The sequence below is a fragment of the Dryobates pubescens genome, chromosome 19 (genome assembly GCF_014839835.1).
Source record: "Dryobates pubescens isolate bDryPub1 chromosome 19, bDryPub1.pri, whole genome shotgun sequence".
Taxonomy (NCBI): domain Eukaryota; kingdom Metazoa; phylum Chordata; class Aves; order Piciformes; family Picidae; genus Dryobates; species Dryobates pubescens.
This window is the reverse complement of record NC_071630.1, coordinates 17,772,730-17,793,946: the sequence shown is the minus strand read 5'-3', so window position 1 is coordinate 17,793,946 and position 21,217 is coordinate 17,772,730. Positions and strand designations below refer to the sequence as shown.

Below are 21,217 nucleotides of genomic sequence, written 5' to 3'. Positions count from 1 at the left end.
ACTAAATATGTCTTCCAGTGATATTAGTACTGTGATGCCCAATGTAGCTGAAAAACATTTTTACAGAAGGCTAACTTTATTTCAAAAATGCTGTTGGTCAAGCAGGTAGACTTTGTGGAGAACTGTAGGAGAGACATAAATATAAAATTACTCTGATCATGAACACTGATTTCTGGATGAATTTTCATAGCATGAACTCAATGTAAAATGAATTTTAAGTATAATTTTTTTAAATAGCAGTGAAAACAAGGTATGTGGGATCTAAATTGCAAAAGCAGAATGGTAGCTGTGGGTGTTACACACAAATGCTACCTAAAACTACCACATTTCCTCTTGCTGAATACACTGAATGCTGAGAGACCTTGGTGACAAAATATTATTCAGAAAAATGCCCCAACTATCAGTGTTCTGATGGTGTGGTATTACATGCTCCAGGACTGACCAAGCAGAAGCCCTTCCAGAGTAGAATCTCTCGTTACATTTTTCTGCTGTGGTGGATCAGCAAGTATTGGAGAGGATTTCTCAGACTGATTTATTATTAATCTGGTTATCTGTTTCTTTTCTGTGTAATTTCTGTACCAGTTGCACATACTGATAGGTAGACAAAATGAGACTGAAAATTCATATGGAGGAAGGCAACAAAACCAGCAGCAGGAATGCCAAGAAGATAAGGTCTGAATTGCATCGACTTCTTATGTTCTGAATTCTCTCAAGTAATAAAGGCGTTTGAAATGTCTGAGGTACTGTGAATATGACACTTACTACCTGGTACAGAAATCTACAGTGTAAAAATGTTGGTTTGGGCAAAAGTGAAGGTGATTGAGGTTTGCGGTTGGAGAAGAGGTGGGTTATGTGAATTTACAACAGGTGTTGCCGCTTTAAGTTGGTATTGCCCCCCCCAATAGCAGAAGAAATTGTGTTTGTTTGCAGTGGTTTTTGGTTTGTGTGGGCTGCTTTGTTGGGCATGTAGATAGTTGCTTTTTGTTTTTGTGGTTTGCTGCCAAATTGATCTTACCCTTGAGTATCTGATAAAGGATTCTGAGAAAAAATGGTTTGAAAACAACCTGCTTTTGTTCAGTAGTTTTGCTTTAAGCTGTTTCAACTATTGTTTCCCTAATGTTTGGATATTTTCCCTGTGTGGTAGTTTTAGACTCTGGTAAGCAGAACTGGTTTTCAAGTTTTGGAGTGAGTGTGTACAACAAGGGAACTGATTGGTGTGAACCAATAATGAACCCTTTAGGACTTGGCTGCAGCAGCTCTATTGCCAGTAGTTCTTCTAAGCAGACAAAAGCCTGTGTTGATTGTTGCACTTCTGATTATTACTCTGGCACTCCAAATGCATTGCTTTCCTTGGAATCAGGACAGAGATTGTAAAGTCATAGCTGAAGTAACATGAGGCTAGTATTTAACAAACTGTATGGTTTACCACTTACTTTCTGCTACCAAGGGTTTTGTGCCGTCCATGTTTTCACACACTTTATCATGCAGGAAAAGAGTTTTGTAGAAATGTTAGTATCTCTTTTAATTATCTTGTGTTGTCTTTTATACTACAATTTAGTAGGCTTACCAGGCCAGAACAATAATTTGTATCAAGCTCCTTTCATGTCTCTGCTTCTGGAAGAGGGTAATTAATTATATTATCCTTCCATACATGAGAACTGCTACAGCGAATGCAGACTGCTGGATTTTGGTATCTTAATCTTCTAGTCTAGGTACTGTTTTGTAGAAGTAGAGAAATTGCCACAATTTCATTAAGTATGTTCAAAGCAATGAATGAAAACATAAAAGGTTTGCATGGAATTTCATTCCAGGATTATATGAGAAAGTGGTGACTGGGGTTTTCGTTTATTTGCAGTTACACAGTTCATTCCAATATAAGCAAACCTGAGGCTTACTTGAAACTGGAGGTAAAGCAGCAGTAAGAAGAGGCAAGTGATGTAAAAAAGGCAAAACTGCTACCTTGCTGTTGTATTTAAAGGATTGTTTCCTCTCAAAAGGATTTAGTTTGTAGATGAGTCTTGTTCTGTGTATGGCAAGAGATACATCAAAAAACACTAGAAAAGAAAGAAAAACACACTAGAAATGGACATGCTTGCTACCTCTGTAATCACTGGTCCATGGCCAGCTGTAGATCTGCAAGCAACACTGAAAAAATCCAAAAGGCAACTGGAAATTACTACAGTTCTAAAGCAGTAATGGAGTGGAAAAAAAACCACCAAAAAACCAGAACAAAAACACACAGAAGATTGCTGTTTAAATGAGTGGCTCATCCAGAGCCAGCAGTGTGCTGTTTAATTGTAGCTGCATTGTAGCAAAGCATTGCTGCAGCCCATCAGAAAACACTCTACTATTAAATGTACTAAGGCACTACAGTAATGTACCAAATAGTGAGTAACTAGTGTTTCTTCTGCATTTTCCTTCCTCACCCCACCCCTCCTGCCTCTCCATTATTCCTTGAATGTGTTACAGCAAGGAAAACCACTGCTCCATTAGCCCAAAATTAGCTTATCCAACCTTACTCATTCTCCACAACATTTGACAATAAATTTATTAATGGCTTAGTGTCCTCCTCCAACAACAAACTATGCTGCCATGTTGGCTTGAGAAGGATTGATTCGGTGATTTTTGGGGGAAGTCCTGCAAACTGGGAGAGCATTAACCACTGCCCACATGTTCAGATAAAAACTCCTCTTCCATGCTCCGTTCTAGGCCATTCTGGTAACACATAAAGACAACATAATGGAATCTGCAGATAGCTTGAAGTATTTTTATTGACAGGGTTTTTTACAAGCATTTGCTTTTTGTACTTTTTGCAAAAATAGAGAACATAGCACACAGTGTTTCCATCTTGAATTCTCTAATACATTGATAGCTTATAGAATACATGTTTTTTTCTCATTGATGTTAACTTCAAATACAGCTTGGATGCTATTTTTGTAAACTAACTTTTACCTTGTTACCACGTTTCCTTTATTAACTTAGAGGTGTCTAAAAGGTTGGGAAAATGCAGTGCTATTTATTGCTAGAGGTAAAAAGTGGCTCCTTTAGGATGAAGCCTGTATAACAAATTATCAGCTAGTAAATTTTACAACACACCTAAACATCTACTGTGAATTGAACTGATACAGAAAAAAATGTAAATAACTATTTCACCTTCACCTCCAATTTGTGTATAGAATAGAAAGACTTTTGCACTTCCAGTGATTGGCATGCATGTCAATTATGGTATTTTCCAAATTTAATTTAGAATATGCAATACACTTGTTTGCAATCATAAATAAATAGAGGTATAAAGACAAAAATCTCATTTCTTTGGAGGCTACCAATTATGTGAAACACAATTGGAGATCATAAATACAATCCTGTTCAGCTTAATCAAATATCATAGAACTAACTTCATGTGCTTAGTCTCATGCTGCATAGTTGAGAAAGGAAAGAAATTAGGTGGCACTTAATATCTTTAATGGCACTTTCATTAGCAAACTACTTTGTAACTTGTATTACTAGCCAGGGTTACTCTTCAGAACAATATTTTAATATATGCAAGAAAAATATATGGAACACTAAAAAAAAAAAAGGCAAAATTTCCTATGATGTGTTTCAGGCTTTAGCTAATGGTACAAGGATCATCATTGCTTGGTTTCATTTCCCCTTCCAGCAATAAAGTGATCACAGCCTTACTCAAGTAGCTGCATGTTCCCTTTTTCCCAGTTGGGTGAGTGTTGTAGAAGGCAGTCATGTCACCCTGCAGGGGAGGGAGAAGATGGTTCTGTTAGTGTTGATTATGTCAAGCATCCAGAGACAGGTGAACAAGAGGAACATGACAAATAGGTTATAAATGCAAATGTATTCTTTGGACTCTAAAGCTATAGTGTCATTCTGCTTATCTTTCACACATCTTCCACATCCACTTACCTGACTATGTGGAAAACAGATGACTGAAATGCACTGCATTTATCTCTTTACTGAATTTTCCAGTCCTGTATAGATAGTGCTGCCTTTTCTGTGTTTAATGTAGCGTCAGAGAACAACTGCTCTTGTAAAACATGCATTGAGAAAATGACTGTGCAGTAACTCACTAGGCTATCTCAGTGTGACTGAGAACCAGGCCTGTAGATGTACATGGAGAGACACCAACTAAAGATTTATTCAGAAGAAAAAAAATATTTAATCCCAAGAAGATACCAGAGGTAGCACATGAACTAATTCATTAAATCGGATCAACAAAGCAGGTTTCCTTCAGAGAACACCTGCTTTGTACAGTGAATGATGTTGAAATAGTTGCTTACTGACAAATTCTATATTGTTCAGTTCAGGAAATGGCTTAGTTCTATTAAATGAAGAGCAGAGAACAGTTGCAAGTCAGTTTAATAGAAGAGCATAATTCAGACATCTTTGGAGTTTTTAGCTGTGTTTTTTAGGAAAGCTTGAGACAGACTATCAGTAGAACAAGCCCAAACAGGCTACAGTTAACTGCCACTGCGCATATACCTGGGAACATGGGAGAGTCAGGTTCCAGAAAAGGAGCTAAATGCAGCAACGGGAAGTGCTGTTGCATGTTAGTATGAATCAATAGATTAGTGGGCACAGGTATCTCTCACTATCTTGTGTACAATACAGTGAAACACCAGGACAGAGTGAGGAAGATCATGCTCAGTACCTGCTTTACTTATATTTCCTCCTTCAATGAGTTCAATGAACTTGGGTTTATTACAGAATTTCAGAGCTTTGAGGCACTAAAACTTGTAGGGAGAATCTTTAAATGCATTTGAAGCATAAAGCCTAAAATCCCAGTGAAGTAAACCTTAAAAGCTATTTAATGATCAAATTACATTTTTTTGGAACTTTAAAGCCTTAGAGATTAAAAGCTTGTTAGTTGGTGAAGACAATTCTAGCACAAAAATCAGTGGCTAAGGATAGTTTTGCATTTTAGGATTTTGTGTGTTCCACTCTGAATTCATACCGATTGCTTTTTATTCTGAACGATGCAGAGCTAACATTTATAACTGACTTCAATAAGAATGGTTAAGTTCCCTAAGACAGAAATATTTTACTCACTTGTTCTTCAGCTCCTTTTGGACTGCTGTGATCTTTCTGAAAGTCATGAAATGCTTCTTGCACCACTTTGTCTAAGTCCACTTTGTCCTGGAACGCTAGCTCAGGATTTCTCTCCAAAATAACAGATATAACCATCAATAACTGAAATGTAACAGAAAAAGACTGTAAGACTTTGCATTTTATTTCTTAAGTTCAGGTTTACACAAAAGTCCTGTTAATAACTGCATATGCCTCTTTCAAGCAGGCAGCTATTTAACAATGGCACAGATAATAGATTTTTTACTCTGATAAAGAATTGCTTTTCTGAAAGATTATAGGTTCTGGTGACTACCTAGTGAAGGGCACCATGTAAATGATTGACATGAACATCTAACTTAGCTGGGAGCCAAGGAAGTTGTTTTCCAGTTTATTCAGGTCCACTGCATGGCTACAGAAATGCTGGTGTTAAGGCAATGGAGGGGATGAAAAGCAGCAAACACTGAACAATGTTTTGAGGTATAATCACATCTGGAATAATTGTACTATGACAGACTTCATAAAAAAAGCCCCAAATAGACACCAATGAAAACTGTTTGAGAGAATTTATATTTCCTGTATCTGAAAGAGGGTTAAAAAAGAAAGGCAAACATGAGTGACAGTGACCTTTCATAATAGTTACAAGTGGGCAGAGTCTATATTGCTCATCTTGGGTTTTGATAATTATGTCAACTTTCAGCAAAAACTGGGGATATTCCCACAAGCAGCACGACCATTAGTTGTTAGCCAGAACTGAGGATTTGATTTGACTGTGGAGGTATACTCACAAGCACCAGAGGCATATACTTGGGAGCTAACAATGAATGCTGCTGACAGCACAGATGTCAGTTACAAATGGTGCAGATGCTCTCGATCTGTTCACAAAGTACACATTACGTGCAGTGGTGGGGAAGGAGTTTAAACAGCCTCTTGCTGTACTGTTAAGTGTGGGAACGTAGGGAAGCTTGACTCCATAGCATGAAGCAACTCACTAGACACCATCAGCAAAATGGGAAAGAGGGGTTTGTTGCAGGGCAAACCGTTATTTAGAACATAGAAAACTGTTAGGAGATGGCAAAGGCTAAGAAGGCTTGAAGGCAGGCTACTTTGTTCCCCTTACTACTTTTCACCTCCTGCGACCTAAATGTATTGGCACTGTCATTAATATTAATCTATTTTCTGAAGGGGAAAGAACATCAAGAACTTAATATATTCTGAACATGTTAACAGGAACCTGTTTAATTATGCAAAACTATGGAGAAACCACTGAAGCAAGTGTTTATATTTAAAATGCTATTTCCGCAAATATTTGAGCCTCAGCTATGTTGGTTTTGATTCTAAGCTATAACATACTCATGAACAGTAGAAAATTTCATTCACTGTAGGGCACAGACCTCTACAATAATTTGCCTGTATTCTGGCTGGTCGATATTTTGCAGCATATCTTCAACTAGAAGGGAAAAATTCCTTTCATACATCGTCATATCGGATAAGGTTGGTTGCTGAAAAACAAATAATACTTTCACTCAAAGACCATTTACATGAAATCAAAACCACCTCAAAGTGAGCTTTTATCCTTGAATAAGTAATACTCAAACAAGAAATATGATTACTGTAGGATCAATAAAGGAGCAGACTTCATGACTTGGAAAGGGTCTCCTAGACTTAAGCTTTTATAAAGGTGTTTTAATAGAAATAACCAAATTCCATTCTATTAAAATTGTACTGCACCACAAAAATACAAACAAACAAAAATCTTAACAGGAACAAATTACCTTAAGTAATACATAATAGCACAAAACAGACATTAGTGATAAAATAATTCCCCATTAATAGTTGGGTAGAACAGAAATAACTGAGCATATCTGCCAGTTTTACCTGTGGTAAAAACTTCCCTGCCACAATTAAACCGTTGGGGGTTCTCTCCAAGATCTGCCACACCCGATCATAGAATCCAGCAGGAGTTCGATTGAGAGAACCATCTAGCTGTCTTCTGTTGAGCCAGCTTCTGTGGACAAAGGAAATGGAGAATATGAAGTTTAAACAAACCCCCCAACATTACAGCTGCGGAACCAAGTCATGTTCTGTGATGTGAGCCAGTAAGGTAAGCAGTGATACTAAATCCATATTCATGACACACATGCAGTGTATGGGAGCTTTCTGGTACGTTGCTGTCTAAAGCAAATAAACCCAAGATGTTCAGCAGGTAGAGATTAGAATGCTAGATGTGTGTTTGTGTTTCATGTAACAAATGGAAAAGAATTAACTGTTTAATCTCTGCAGTGCAGCACACTATCAGTAGGAGGCTGAATTTATCATGTCTAATCACTGCAAATTACCATAAGCAAAACCAAAAGTCACTGTGTGGTACCTATGACAGCTGAATGTATACCAACTGAAACCCCCAGTATTTTATCATATTACAATAGGCAAAAAATTCAGTCCATAAATACAACTGCATCTGTAAAATACAAAATGCTTGGCAATGTAGCCTAGTTCAAATGAAATTCAGCACTAATGCTGATTTGTTGTGGTGGTGTGGTGTTGGTTGGTTTGTTTTGTTTGCTTTTTCTTAGTTTTCCTGTTTGTATTGCTAGGTTAACTTGCTACATTAAGACTAAAACTAGTCAGTAAAATTGTTTGGTTTAGCAGAGGTCAGTGTACCTGATGAAACAAAAAGATCTTGTGTTGAATAAAAATTAATCTTAAATACAAGTTTTATAAGTGTTTAGACCACTAAAAGAACAATGCTCCATCTTAAAAAGGCTACTTGCAGTCTTAAGACCTGTATAAAAAGGTCAAAAAGTATCCATGGAAGTCTGTTTTCAGCTGGCAAAATCTCTATTTCCAGCTGGTATCTTACCTTTGGCCCTCATGTAAGAGGTAAGAAAATGGCAAAAATTTTACCCTCCATGAAAAACTTGAGAGAGGTTAGTCATGGAGAGACTGTTAGAGAGGTAAATATATCACTAGCCCTTCACGAATGACAAAGCAATTGGCAGTGATATATGGTATCACACTAGCTGAGAGATTTTTCTAAAATCATAACAGTAGAAAAAACAGTTGCAGAAAGAAAATGCAAGGAGACAGTGTTCTGTGGTTCCTGCCAGGAAAAGAACTTTTCAAACCAAGTCACTGAAGAGAGCTAGTAATGCTCTACAGGAAGAAAGTAAAGATAGGAGGTTTTGAAGGATATGCTGGCTAGCTTTTGTACTCGGATAATGCCTGAAAAAAATATTCATCCTCCCCTGAAAAATCAACCAGAGCACTGCTGACCCTGCTGTCATATGTTAACAGAACTAAACACAGAAAGCACTGTGACAATTCAGGTAAGACTTGCTTGAATTGCTTACTGTAATTGACTAAATTGTTTCGTAAATAGCATAGTATTTAATGGAAAATGATGTGAAGAGAAACCCTAGCGTAGCTCTGCTAAGGTTTTAGAGGAATAATGTCAACCTCAACATGCATAGAGACTGCAACTAAGCAGCAAGCATTAATAACCACAATGAAGACGCTGAAAGGCATGTGGGGGAGAGTGTATACAGTCAGACTAAGAGATTCTCCATCACACAGATTAGTTAAGAGAGCAGACACCTGTTGAAGGAGCTTCCTTCTCAAGCTTGGAGGGGGGGAAGAATATTTTTTGAATTAATCAGGAGCATAAGTATTATGCCATATGGTAGATTTCCTCTTTGTTGAGTAAAAAGGCCATCATCCATTCAGTCAAGAAGTATGGAAATTATCAGCAGGATTATGTGTGAAATTTTAACTTAATTACAAGTAAAACCTCCAGGAGGACTTTTGACTTCATCTTACCAATATAGTTAAGTAGAAATACTGTAATTTAAACTTCTGTCTTGCCCGCTTTGGATCACAATGAATGCTCTTTCCAGCAGCTAGTTACAGCATGGAGGAAAGATTACACCACACTCTCTTGAGAATTCTAGAGAGCCATCTGTTCTTAATTCAAATAATAAGGTAGAAGAAAGAGGGCACTGAAGAGCAGACACTATTCTTACTGGTTACTTAATACTACCTACTTAAGTAATTTCTGGCATTGAAGAATATAATGCCTCGCATTACTGCCGAAGTATAGAGATTACTGATACGAAGTCAGACTTCCACAAAGATAAAGCTGAAAAGGGAAGATGCAATATAAAAGAAATAAATGTAGAACCTGGACACAGGTGAAGGAATATGAAAGTGCCTTTTTGCCTCTTACCTTTCCTTAAATAAGGATATCACTGATTGCATTATGTCTGGTGATTTCAGATGTATACAAAGTAGTTCAGAAATGAAAATTACTCGAATAGCCTATTATGAATGAAAACAGGTGCCACAAACCCACACATCTCATTACCTCCCCTGCTGCTGTGGTTGAAGAATATCCAACAGAAGCTGTTTCACTTCACTAGGGGACATCTGGTACAAGTCTCTGGCTGGCATATCCCCCGCACGGATTTTCAATTCATGCTTCATAGCATGGATAATCCATCTGAAGTGAAGAGAGCAACACATTTATTAATTCAGCATGAAGTTTCCAAAGATGAAAAATTAGTCTAATAAAACAACTCATAATAATTCCCCATGGTCCTGCTGTTTGGCTCTCGGTATCAAATACTGCACTACTCTTGCTGTATTGTGGAATTTACTCAGATGGTGTGTTTGTTTGCAGTGTGATATGAACTGAAAAGGATCACGTGCAGATTAGGAAGAGTGTTCTTCACAACCCACTTCTTAGGGAAGATACATTTGATCACATTCCCCTTCATCCCATGGTCACTAAGACAAACATTTACCTGCCTGTTGATATTAAAATTTGTACTCAAAGTTGTGCTCTGACAGTATATGCATTTTGCTGATGATTAATAAAAAACAAACAGCATAAAAAACTTATTTGAAATGTAAAAATATCTCAGGGCTTATTTATAGTTTTAGCCTTTGAAAATCCTTTTTGCACTCACTTTTCTTCTGCTACTCTTTTTTGAAAGTATTTGATTAAATAAATATATGGTAAGAGTGAAGATTTTTTTTTTTTAGCCTTAGGAATCAGAGCAGAATGTTTCAAATTACTGAAGTAAATGCTGAGTTTTATTCTTCACTGTCTACAGAATAGTGCTACAGCCTCTAATATAATAAAGATGAAATAAAGTATGGATACATCTGAAGCAAAATAACTGAGCATTGAACTTACTCTCTTCCCATCTACACTGCTTCAGTTCAAGTAGGTATTACTGTCAGAAGGGAGAAGAAACTTGAGTAGTTTTTCTTCACACAGTACATCATGTAACACCTGACCAAGTCTGGGTTATACCAAAGAGTCTTACTCTGTTAATCAGAAAATGCAGAGTATCCCTAAGAGAGTCACTTCATCATCAGAATACCCGTAGTGCACAGGCCTGTGATTATTTAGGCTGCAAGGTACAGGATGTTTATGTAACTCAAGTCACAATAGTTTCTGAAGGATTTTTACTATCTATAAGAAATTCTGAGAGGTTAGGCCAACTCATTCAGCATTGCTTTACGTTTGAGGTTTCTAGGACCATTCACTGAAGGTGCAAGATAGAAGAGAACATGAGGTAAGGTAGACATAATACATTATCCAAAACACACTGCATGTATTTATTTTAGTGGGTGAACAGTGTCCTCCTCCTGTTACTAAGCCTGACAAACACAACTGGCTTAGGAATTGGTTCTTTTCTTCACTGGTGACTCTAATGGATTTGTGTGGAAGTCATCCACTGGCATTTTCTTTTTGCAGTAGACCTACAAAACAGCAAATTCAAGGGTGGACCTCCAACCAAATTCTACACTGATAAGAGGTGGGTAGAAGGCAGTTGGTTGGAGGCTTTTACAGTAGTAAGTCTGTCAGGAACTTGATCTATTTCAACTTGAAAGCCTGAAAACAAATCAATAACAAGGCACTAAATCGAATTGTTATTAAACTGGAATGGTGTTTCTGGGAGTAGGTTGATTTTGCTCACTGGCGTGGGTGGTAACACTGAAATGGAAAAAAAGCATTAACCTGGAAGGAAATAAAAAGTAATTGCAAAAAGGATTAGTTATGGAGAATGAGGAAGGGGAGGCAAAAGGAGTAACATGATCTGTAGAAAGTACAGAAAAGGTATTTAAGTGTGAAAGGAGAGATGTACTTGCAGTTAAATACTGGTGAAGTGGTTTTGGTTTGATAATGACCAGTATGTACTGCTAACCTGGAAGGCTGAATCTTGTGTGCTAGAAAAGAGACTGCTGGTTTCTACCTCCAGTGTTGAATACTTTATTTTCCCTGAAAAAAAAACCATGGAAGATGGAACATTTAAATTCTAATTTTAAAGCATGCTCACTGATCCTGTAAACCTCAGTCAGTAGCACCTGGCCTCTTCAAAAAAGTGATTATTCAAATGCACCTGTCTCTTCCTAAATGTGATAAAATAGTTGATTTCTGTAAATAGCCAAGTCAATGAAGGTACTGTAGGATGGAACACTTTTTAGTGGAACACTATTTCTAGTCTTTCTGATAAGGTCACCTTATCAAAGAACTGAAGAGAACAATCCTGTAGGTAAATGATGTATTAAACTTGATTCAGATTTGTGGTTTCTAAGAAATGTATAGTTTAGCCTAACCTCTACAGCTTAGCATGGTAGAGCTTCGAAACGGAGGAGTGTCTGTAACAGGGATACTGTTCAGCTGAGAGGGGTGTGTTTTGGTTATGGGGTTTTAGCAACAGGTTAGGAGAGATCTTTACCACAGCAGTTAAGTATATTTGTGTGCAGAGCTGCTCTTGAGCAATGTCTTTGTTATGCCAGATATCATATTCCCATTCACTGAGCCCTGGAAATATGCCTTGTGCCTCAAAACCTTCTAAGAAAAGCTGTAATAGGAAATACATTTGAACTACAGAAGGCTTTTATTACCTGAAGTCCTCATTATAGGCAACACTCCAAAAAAACAAACTATCTTTTTGGACAGATGGTGCTGAAATTCTGGAATAAAATAGTTGAAGTACCTTGAAACACTGTTTCCAAGGGATTTGTTGCTCATGAATACTAGACTCTTAAAACTGATTTAGATAAGGATATATCATGGCCTGAGCACTTGGTAAAAACCAGAGACCGCAACTAGAAGCATAGAGAGGAGCATGCTTTCAGAAGGGAATCAAATTCAAGCTGCATCTTTCCTACATTACTACGTTTATTCAGTCTCTACCCTTTACCCATTTGCCCCGTAGCTACATCACATCGGTGATGGATCAATTGAACAAAAAGATGATGGCCTCACCCAGAAGCCTTACTCCTAGAGTGCAATTTTTCCTTCTCCTTCCTCAACTAAAGAAAGTCTGACAATGAAAACTCTTCCTGTCCTCTCTACCTCTTGATTCTTCCCTTCCTGCCAGTGTACAGTACTTCCCGGGCCTCCAGCCATGTCCCTCTATCCTGTCTGATAAGTGTGCTAGAGGCCAAGGAAGTTATCATCCATTAGGACTCTGTCCACAGCACATGCTTACCATAATTAAATCTGTGCCAAGTGCCCACCTAAACAGCTGCATCACACATGTACCTAGTACAGAATAAAAAGCTTTCTGTAGAGGCAGCCTTGCTGCCCTTGCATAAAGAGCAAATCGTGATCTCTGTATTAGGAAAACTTCAACTGGGCTGTTACAAGGATGGCCTCTCCTCCACTTGATGCTCCTGACTGACAAATTTTAGATGAGATGTGTAGCCATTTTCAGCATGCCAATTTAAAGCATGCTTCCAAGAAATATAAAGCTGAGCATCATCTTCTGTAAATGACTTTTGCAATGTAGCAACCATCACTGCACTACCTTATGTTCCCATACAACAGTAGTAACAGGAACAGCAAGAGAGATTTTACTGACCCAATCCGTATCTTCAGCATACCGCTGAAAAGTTCCGGCGAATTTGAGATGATCCAGCCAATATGTATGACAAGTTCCTGCTGAACTACAGCTTCTCTTTCATCTTGTAAATTACACTTCTCATAGAGGATGTTCTTAATCTCTCCTGGGGATAAGGGATTAGAAATAACTTCTTCCTCTTGGCCAAAAGCTCCCAGCGTCACCTATGAGATATTGAGAACAACTCAGAAGATAGAGGCAGGAATAAAAGTACCGTAGAAGAATTCAGAAGTGAAACTTCACGAACTCTGCTTTTCTTGTTAAAATTTCACAATGCAAAAGTACTTTTATGGCAGTGACCAATGCTTTGTTAAGACTGTTAGTTGGATGCTATCAAAATAACAAAATCCACTGGACACCATAGTGCAGACGGAGCATAGCGTTCCACGTTAAAACAACAATTAAACACCACTGCTGTGCCTTCAAGACTGGCTACAGTCACACCTGTACATGAGGTTGAGAGAAACTTTCATTGCTGACATTTCAGTTGTGAAGCTCACTTAAAATTCAGTAATCAAGTAATTAGTCCTGTTTTCTTATTTCTAATAGCATCCTAAAACAGAAAGGCTTAAGAAAATCTTGCTGGTACCAGACTGATGCACCGGAGTTTTGTTAGAATTCTGACTGGCTTTTAGTTTATTGTCAGTAAAACACAGCAACACTAATTTTTAACCTGTAAAAATTGTTTTTTCTAGAGGGATCAGTAAAGGCAAGGTCAGTTAACAGGCTGAATATAAAACAACTACAAATCATGCCTCATGCAGGTGTGGCTTCCTCTACAGCTATATGGTGCCTGAAGCACAGGCCCAGATCTCAGGCTGGAGTAAGACAAATCTGCCATGATAGCATTGCACACAGTTAAGAATACACCTACACCTATTTTAATACAAAAATACATAGTATGCCATTATTTGGAAACAGCTCTTCATGAACTTGATTAAAATTACTGTGCTGAGAGGAAAAAGGAAAAAAAAACTCCTTAGGAAAGAAACACCGATACCTGGAACAGAAAACCAAACTCCTGGAAGACTTTTTGCTGAGTTGGCACCCATCTGTTGTTGTCTTATGCTCTATTACCGAGAGAGGGACTACCTCTTCATTAACTACATCTTAAAAAGAAGCTTTATTACTTCACTCTGCTTTTGTGAGATGAGGGTATATATCTAAAACCTAAGGAGTTATGTAAATAAGACCTTTTCCCTTCTTATCTAGACTCTAAACTGCCTTTTCAATACTGTTCTGCCTTAAAGAAATTTATTAGCTCAGAGTATATGCAAGTATTAGAAAAATCCAGAGAAAATAAAGAGATGTCTTATTCAGAAAGGATTTTTAAGTCATTGAGTACTTTTAAAAGAAGCATCAGCGGTCTTCGAAATTAGAAAGCCCATTTATTTAATCTCTGTTATTCTGTAACACATTTCTCAGGAGTAAAGACTTACCTGCTTGCCCTGCACTAAAACATTAGTAATAGATGGTGCAAGGCTGTCCACTAGTTTACCTAAAAGACTTGCTGTGAAGCGCACAACAGACCTGAGGGCAGAAAACAGAGCAATCCCACTACATATCAAAAGCTAGTTTAATGAATTCATGAAGAGATTTGAAGTCTGCCACAGCAGAGATCTCAAAACTGACTCACCAAATACATACAGTATTCATAAAGAAGAATTTGGATCAGATTTTACATATTTTTCTATGGATTTTCAGTTTTAGTGTAAGTATTCATTAACTGATTGAAAAGAAATTTAGTCGGAACTCATTAAACTGCCAGCTCCACAAAAAGCTTGTTGGTCTTTTCTCAGCATCCTCTTGAAAACAGACAGCTAAGAGACACCAGCTTCTCTTCTGTGGCATTTCCATGATTTTGCAATGACCTTTGTAATTTTGAGTCTGCTTAAGCAAGAAAAAATTTGCAAGAGCAAGTACAACACGTAACACCAAGCCTGTTCTGTTTCCATGCTGAGGTAATTTCACATGTGCAGCATAAAAAAGAAGAGACTTGGGTAAATTGCTAGTTTACTTAGCAGTAACTTCTAACAAAACCTTTTTTTTCCCCCCCATATATCCAGCTGATGGTTACAGATATAAATTACTTCAACAGTAATTTCCTGCCAAAATAAAACCGAATAGACCTACATTTGAGCATTTCTAGCAAAGGCTTTAAGGCTGCTGAGAATAATCTATCCACAGAGATAATGACCAGGCTGTAATATTCTACAGTGTTAGTAAAAAAATACAAACAGATGATGCTGATTCCTGTGAAAAGTGATACAAGCTTGAGCAAAACATTTCAAAAACGCATTAGCTGATACTAGCAAAATGCAAATAAGAAAAAAAGCTCACAAGGAGCTCCATTTCAGACTTCTGGGCACTTTACCTGTTTTCCATGTACCAGTAAAGTAGTAATATGTGTGACTATAGAAGAGGAAAATTTCTGTGCAAATGCAGCACTGTAGCGCACCACCAGCCTATATGTATTTCACATGGCAACCATAGAAGAGAAACAAAAAGTAGTTTACATATTTTGCTCCTAAAAATACTTCTGACTTTTCTTCATTACAAGAAATACCACCAAGGTATTTTGGTTCTACCTTATTATAGGCAAAGGCCCAATTTACTGTATCAGCAGTAAAATGAAAAATGAAAAGCAGGTTTTAAATTTACAGACTCCTCTGTTAGGAACAGTTAGATTGAGAGACCAGAATTCAGGACAGGCTCAATTAATTTCTTCAATTAAAAAAATAATAAATAAGTTCTACTGAGATTCAGGACAGGGAAACTAATAAACAACATGTAAATACTAACCTACTTGCTGAACCCTTTTAAAGTTATTGTGACAAAAATCAAGCTCAAAGTAAATGACTTTGGGGCAATGAACTGCGTACATGTAGCAACTTAATTGATTTCTGTTGCATCATCAGCCTTGATCAACTTAATTGATTTCTGTTGTATCATCAGCCTTGCTACAGAAAGCTACTGATAATATACCCTCTAAGAAATAAATTATTTGAATTTCATGAGAACTGTACATTGTGACTAACACTCACAGCAAATCAGATGATTAATACTCTTTTTATATTAAGGAAAAAAAGTAAGAGAATACCTATTTTTAAAGAAAGCATTATAAAGCACATCTGCAGCTTTATCATTTACAATTCAGTCAGTATAGCTCTCCTTCCCCCTCCCCCCTCTTCAAGCTTTAATCTCTAGAACCATATTAGGGGGAAAGAAATTGATGCAAAAGAAAAGTGACATAGATATTTATAGATAAATATATACATATACAAACCACAGCTTTTTGCTGCCAGCTCGTCTATAGATTCTTTCAATATGCTCAGCAACAGTACCTAAATGCATTAAAAAAAGCCACAAAACCAAAGTATAAGCAAAAAAGATGCACAAGTTGTCATTTAACAGTAATAAGATAAATGTGATGAGATCACATGTAATTCTGAATCAGCTTTTGTAAAGCACTTACCTACTGTGCTGAATATCTAAAATTTAGATGCAATCAAGTCCCCTCTTCTCTAGTTGTACACAAGAAGCCAAACCTGATTCAGATTAATTTGTTCCTCATGCTATATACAGAGACCTCTCATAATCACCTCTTCTTCTAGTGGGGAAAATTCATCTACGTACAGATCTGGCCTATAAAGGTACATTCTCAGACTGCAGATTGTGTTTTGGATACTCTCTCCACTGTCTTGCTCTTTTGTTGAGCTAAAGCCTACAGTAAACAAGAAGGAAGCCTTGTGCTTGGTGGTACAGTTCATCCAAGTGCATTGTGTTTGGACATACCACACGTTTGTGATAGCTGATCTCCAAGGCACCAGTTGTTTTTGGCTTTGTTTGTGAACAACAGATCACTGGTTAATCACGTGGGACATGAGACTGATTTTACAGCAAGTTGGGACGGTGTGAAAAAGAGGATCTTTCATTGCTTTGCAGCTCTGCACTGAATAAGCAGGATCAGGTGGCCACAAAGGCACTGCAGTGACTGTGTAGCTTTGGTCATCAGCTGCATTACAGCACTGCTCTTGTCAAGGCAACAAACAGGGGATGCTGAACAGACCTAGAAGACTTATCAGTGATTTATTACTATTGCTCCAAGCTGATTTTCTGTATACCAAAGAGAACATTTTGTGAAGTGACCTAAGAAAAACAGGGCAGGAAAACAGAAGAGCACTGCTTCTAGGTCAAAGGAGGTAGTCCAGATTCAGAGAAGGCATGAAGCATGGGAATTACCTTAATCAGCACAACAGATACCATTCTTTTGTCAGCCCATAGTTGATCACAGCATATCAACTTGCTATACTGACATCTCTCTTCAGCTGTGCAGGGGTCAACTGGGGACCATTATCTTAAGAGTGGTGGAAAACATTCCATTATTTAGACTTCATTTAGCTTCTGTATTTTAAATTCTCAGGTGGAATAGCAGTATTTTGCATGCCAGACACTGGTGAACTGTTAGTTCATCCGTACCAACAGTAACAGAAGCTGACTCACAAAATCATAGCCTGTGCCCATCAGCTGGAACACTCAAGGTTCTTCAGCTTTTATTTTTAGATTTATATTTTATTGATTGTGTGATTATTTAATGTCAGACTTCGTAATCTCCAGTTGTAGGAGGACAGGAGCTTGTAGTCTGTAACTCAGACTCTTTAATGCAAGGTACATATTAAAAAGGTTATCATCAGCTACTGATTCATATGGGATGGCACAAGAATGTCTATACAAGCTAGCTGTGAACAGTCTGAGGCACAATGGTATGGTTTTGACCTAGATGGTTTCAAGAGATCTAATGGTCAAAAGCGCTTACAGGGGTAGCAAGTCTGCCTCAGGTTGTTTCCAGAGCAAAAGGACATAGCCCAAAAAGGACTAAAGAAACCTACTAAGGCTCTCTAAACTTGACAAAGGTATAGGAAATAGTGACAAAAGAGCTGCTTCAGAGTCTATGGATGCCTGATGCTCAGATTCCAGCCGTGACTTTGGTTCACATTGTGTTTCAACAACGCACTGTGCAATGTTATTCTACTCTCCATTGTTCTCCATAATATTTTTAATATAGTGGTATGAAAATAACATCTTTATATGGCACAATGACAGCTAATCACAAGAACCAGCTCTCTTACATCAAATGAAGCAGGACTCCATAACATGAGGTGGTAAGTTACACTGCTAGAAAAAGAGCTAAGAGAATATGATCAGGTCTTAACATTCCCCTTTTCTGAGGAATATTCAAGGGGAGCTAATAAGCAGTCTGTGGGAAAAACAAAACCACCACCACGCCTTGCAGCACAAAAGCCACAAACCTTAGTATCCTCTTCTGAATTATTTTACATATATTTAAATGCTGTGCTTTGATCCAAAGCCATAATACAAAATCAGAGTAAGCCTCATACATTTCAAGACCATTGTAAACACCATTTCACTTTTCTATACAGGCCCAATTCCCTATGTTTTGTATCTGTACAGTCAAAATTACAACCAGGTAGCAGCACCTGCCTACAATCCATCAAAAAGAGTTCCTGTATTTAGCAGCTCATTCCCCACCACTCCTTCAATTTGTATGTCCCATTTAATGCAGGAATTGATTAAATGGCAAGGAAAAGAGCTACCCAAGTGCCTGCATGCATGGCCATTATTGTTTATTATAAGTAACATACAGCTACTTCCTGGGATACTCAGAATAGTCAAACAAAAAAGACCTTACTTACCTTCCTTGGTGATGAAATTCGGTCCTTCCCTCTTAAGCAATATACTTGAGAGCAATGCTTGACTTGCTAGGCAATTGCAATCCTTAAAAAAACAAAAACACAAATCAGCAATGACACAACCTGGAATAGCCTCTACATTTTCAGTGAAGCAACACCAAAAGAGCCATTACAAATCTTAAGTGAAGCCAATTGTAATGCTATTGTAATGAAGGTACCAGGCTATCAGTGAATTAACAACTGTTGAAGTCTTTTGAATTTTAGTCTAGCAATAAAATATCTATTCATAAGACAGACAACAAATGGATCCCCTTCTAGATGGTGGTTTATTACCAGAAGTTTATTTGGGTATCTGGGAGAAATGGAAACCAACAATCACAGCATGAAGGGCCAGAAAATTCTGTGATATTAGGGTTGTCAACATCAGAGACTCCACCACATTATTAATGTTGAACCGTGACACTCTTCACGTTGCTCTAAGTAGGCTGCTGTTAAAAAATGAGAATGAAGTTACACTGTATCTGTTTTCTTACATTAAGTTTCTGCAGGATTTCATACGTTGACTTGTTTTTCCAGTCATTAATATTTATATCGGGTTGCTGCTCAAGATCAGATGCATTTGGAGTACTAGACTGTCTCTTGACCTTTGAATGTTTTGGAAGATCAAGCTCCTCCAAACTCCTAAATAGAGGAGCCCTGGAAAATAAGAATATAATTTTTTCAGAGTTCAGAAAATACTGTAACTATCAAATACTTCTTCATTATTATTTACACATAGCCTTACTCTTCTGTTTCAGTGATTCTTAGGAAGTCAAGTTGTTCAACAACTGCGCCAGAGATTAATGTCTGAAATGAAAAATTGAGAAAAGTTAAAAAAGATGCAGAAATGCACATAACCATAGGGTTTTCTTTTGGTCTCTCTATGTTGCTGGTGGTTTCCACTGAGAAAGTAGTTTCTTAATCTACAGTTGCAAATATCCTTACACTTTCAGAGTCTTATTCTTCTTTTTTGAAGTCTCACCTAAGACAGCAGAAGTCTTTCAGAGCTGCTGTCTCTGCTAGCATTCTGCTGTTCTTTTGCCTGCAATATGCAGCCTCCTCCACTGAACACTGGAGATCAAGAATTTGTTCCTTAGAGTCCTGCATGATACCCATGTTCTGCATCATAATACTCAGTTTCAGGGATCACTGAGGGATGTGCAGTTTTCCTGTCAGTCTCATATTACGGGAAAGCACAACAGTATTTCCTACTCCATAGTCATGCCACGGTCCAAGCATGCCTGCCTCAGTCTGCCTGTCAAATGCATGACAAATACTTCTGTCTCCGAATAGGACATACCTGAAATTCCATATTGTTTTATCTGATGTAGTCAGTACAACGAATTCACTCTGAATTTACATGTACTTCCTATTTATGTATTGCCAGAGGGAACTTACTGTACTACAGTATTTTTAAGACCGCTTTTTGATCCGAGTTTGCATGTTAAATTCCTTTTCCACTGTACACAAGTTACAGTAAAACGCTGCTCTGTTACACTGTGAGAAGAAAGAACTAAAAAAAAAGCTTTGCTTTTATTGCTAGTGTCTTGTTTGACTTATTGTCATCGTGTTCAAGCAGATGTCAGTGAAGGTGAAAATTGGAAAGGAGCTCCAAGTCTTCCAAACACACACATTTTAAAGTGAAATGACATTTTGTATATTTTACAAGAAGCAAGAGCATTCACCCAGTTTCTCACATGTTCTGTTTCCAGGCATGTTTACACATAGGTATCTAAAGGAAACAGCTGACTACAGTTCACAAAGCTTCAGTATCTATTTTGTTGGAACAGGTTTTAAGAAAACACCATTCAGGAAAAACATACCTGTACTCTGTCAACATGAACTTTCACTCCTCCAACAACCCCCTTTCTAAAGGCTGCCAACATATCTAATATTGGATTGAATCTGCTCCCTCTGAAATGTGAAACAGAACTGCATTAATCATGCACTTAGGAAAATACCACACTGCAAGTGATGTTTTTAGCTCTCTCTACCTTATATTGTCTTCACGGATAAGTACAACGAAGAGTGGACGGCCATGCATTTTCCAATACTGCTTGATGAACTGCAGTGCGTTCTAGGGAAGAAATAACACCTTAGTCACAAAAAAATTATGGATATACAAGGACAACATATCAGAATATACAGTGTGAGATACCTTATAGTAACAGCACTGAAAATCCCATCAGACTGAAAAAAACCCATAGCCATTAAACAACAAAAGATTTCTTCAACTTACCAAAGCTGCTTTCTAGCTTTGCTATTTCACAAGTCCTCCGAAAATGCTCCCAGCATATCTACTGATCATAGACTAAACCACTAGAGAGTGCAGTAGACCCAGCTCTGTGTAATGTCCCAGTTAAGGGTGCATGGCAGTCCAGGGCTTGAATCACAGCCCCCAGCATGGAATAACCAGTGCTACCATCTGTGCACTGGCAGTAGCTGTTCAAGCAGAGGGCCCCAGACAGGCAAGCT

At 37.7% G+C, this 21,217-nt stretch overlaps 1 protein-coding gene across 3 annotated transcripts in view; it reads right to left on the bottom strand.

Annotated features, from left to right (window-relative positions):
* Positions 1-2,902: 2,902 nt before the first annotated feature.
* The window catches only part of PHKB (phosphorylase kinase regulatory subunit beta), a 67,501-nt gene continuing 49,186 nt past the window's right edge, over positions 2,903-21,217 (bottom strand). For 2 of the 3 annotated variants that reach the window (XM_054170166.1, XM_054170164.1), the window contains 13 exons: positions 20,737-20,819; positions 20,566-20,656; positions 19,488-19,549; positions 19,237-19,399; positions 18,707-18,788; positions 16,279-16,336; positions 14,432-14,522; positions 12,954-13,156; positions 9,437-9,571; positions 6,952-7,081; positions 6,468-6,575; positions 5,059-5,199; positions 2,903-3,745 (listed from right to left, as the gene is read on the bottom strand). In XM_054170166.1, coding sequence (XP_054026141.1) covers positions 3,608-3,745; positions 5,059-5,199; positions 6,468-6,575; positions 6,952-7,081; positions 9,437-9,571; positions 12,954-13,156; positions 14,432-14,522; positions 16,279-16,336; positions 18,707-18,788; positions 19,237-19,399; positions 19,488-19,549; positions 20,566-20,656; positions 20,737-20,819 — 1,485 coding nt within the window. In that variant the 3' untranslated portion in view covers positions 2,903-3,607. Of the gene's footprint in view, positions 3,746-5,058; positions 5,200-6,467; positions 6,576-6,951; positions 7,082-9,436; positions 9,572-12,953; positions 13,157-14,431; positions 14,523-15,366; positions 15,458-16,278; positions 16,337-18,706; positions 18,789-19,236; positions 19,400-19,487; positions 19,550-20,565; positions 20,657-20,736; positions 20,820-21,217 lie in introns of all 3 variants that reach the window. The other variant, XM_054170165.1, reaches the window with a different exon arrangement.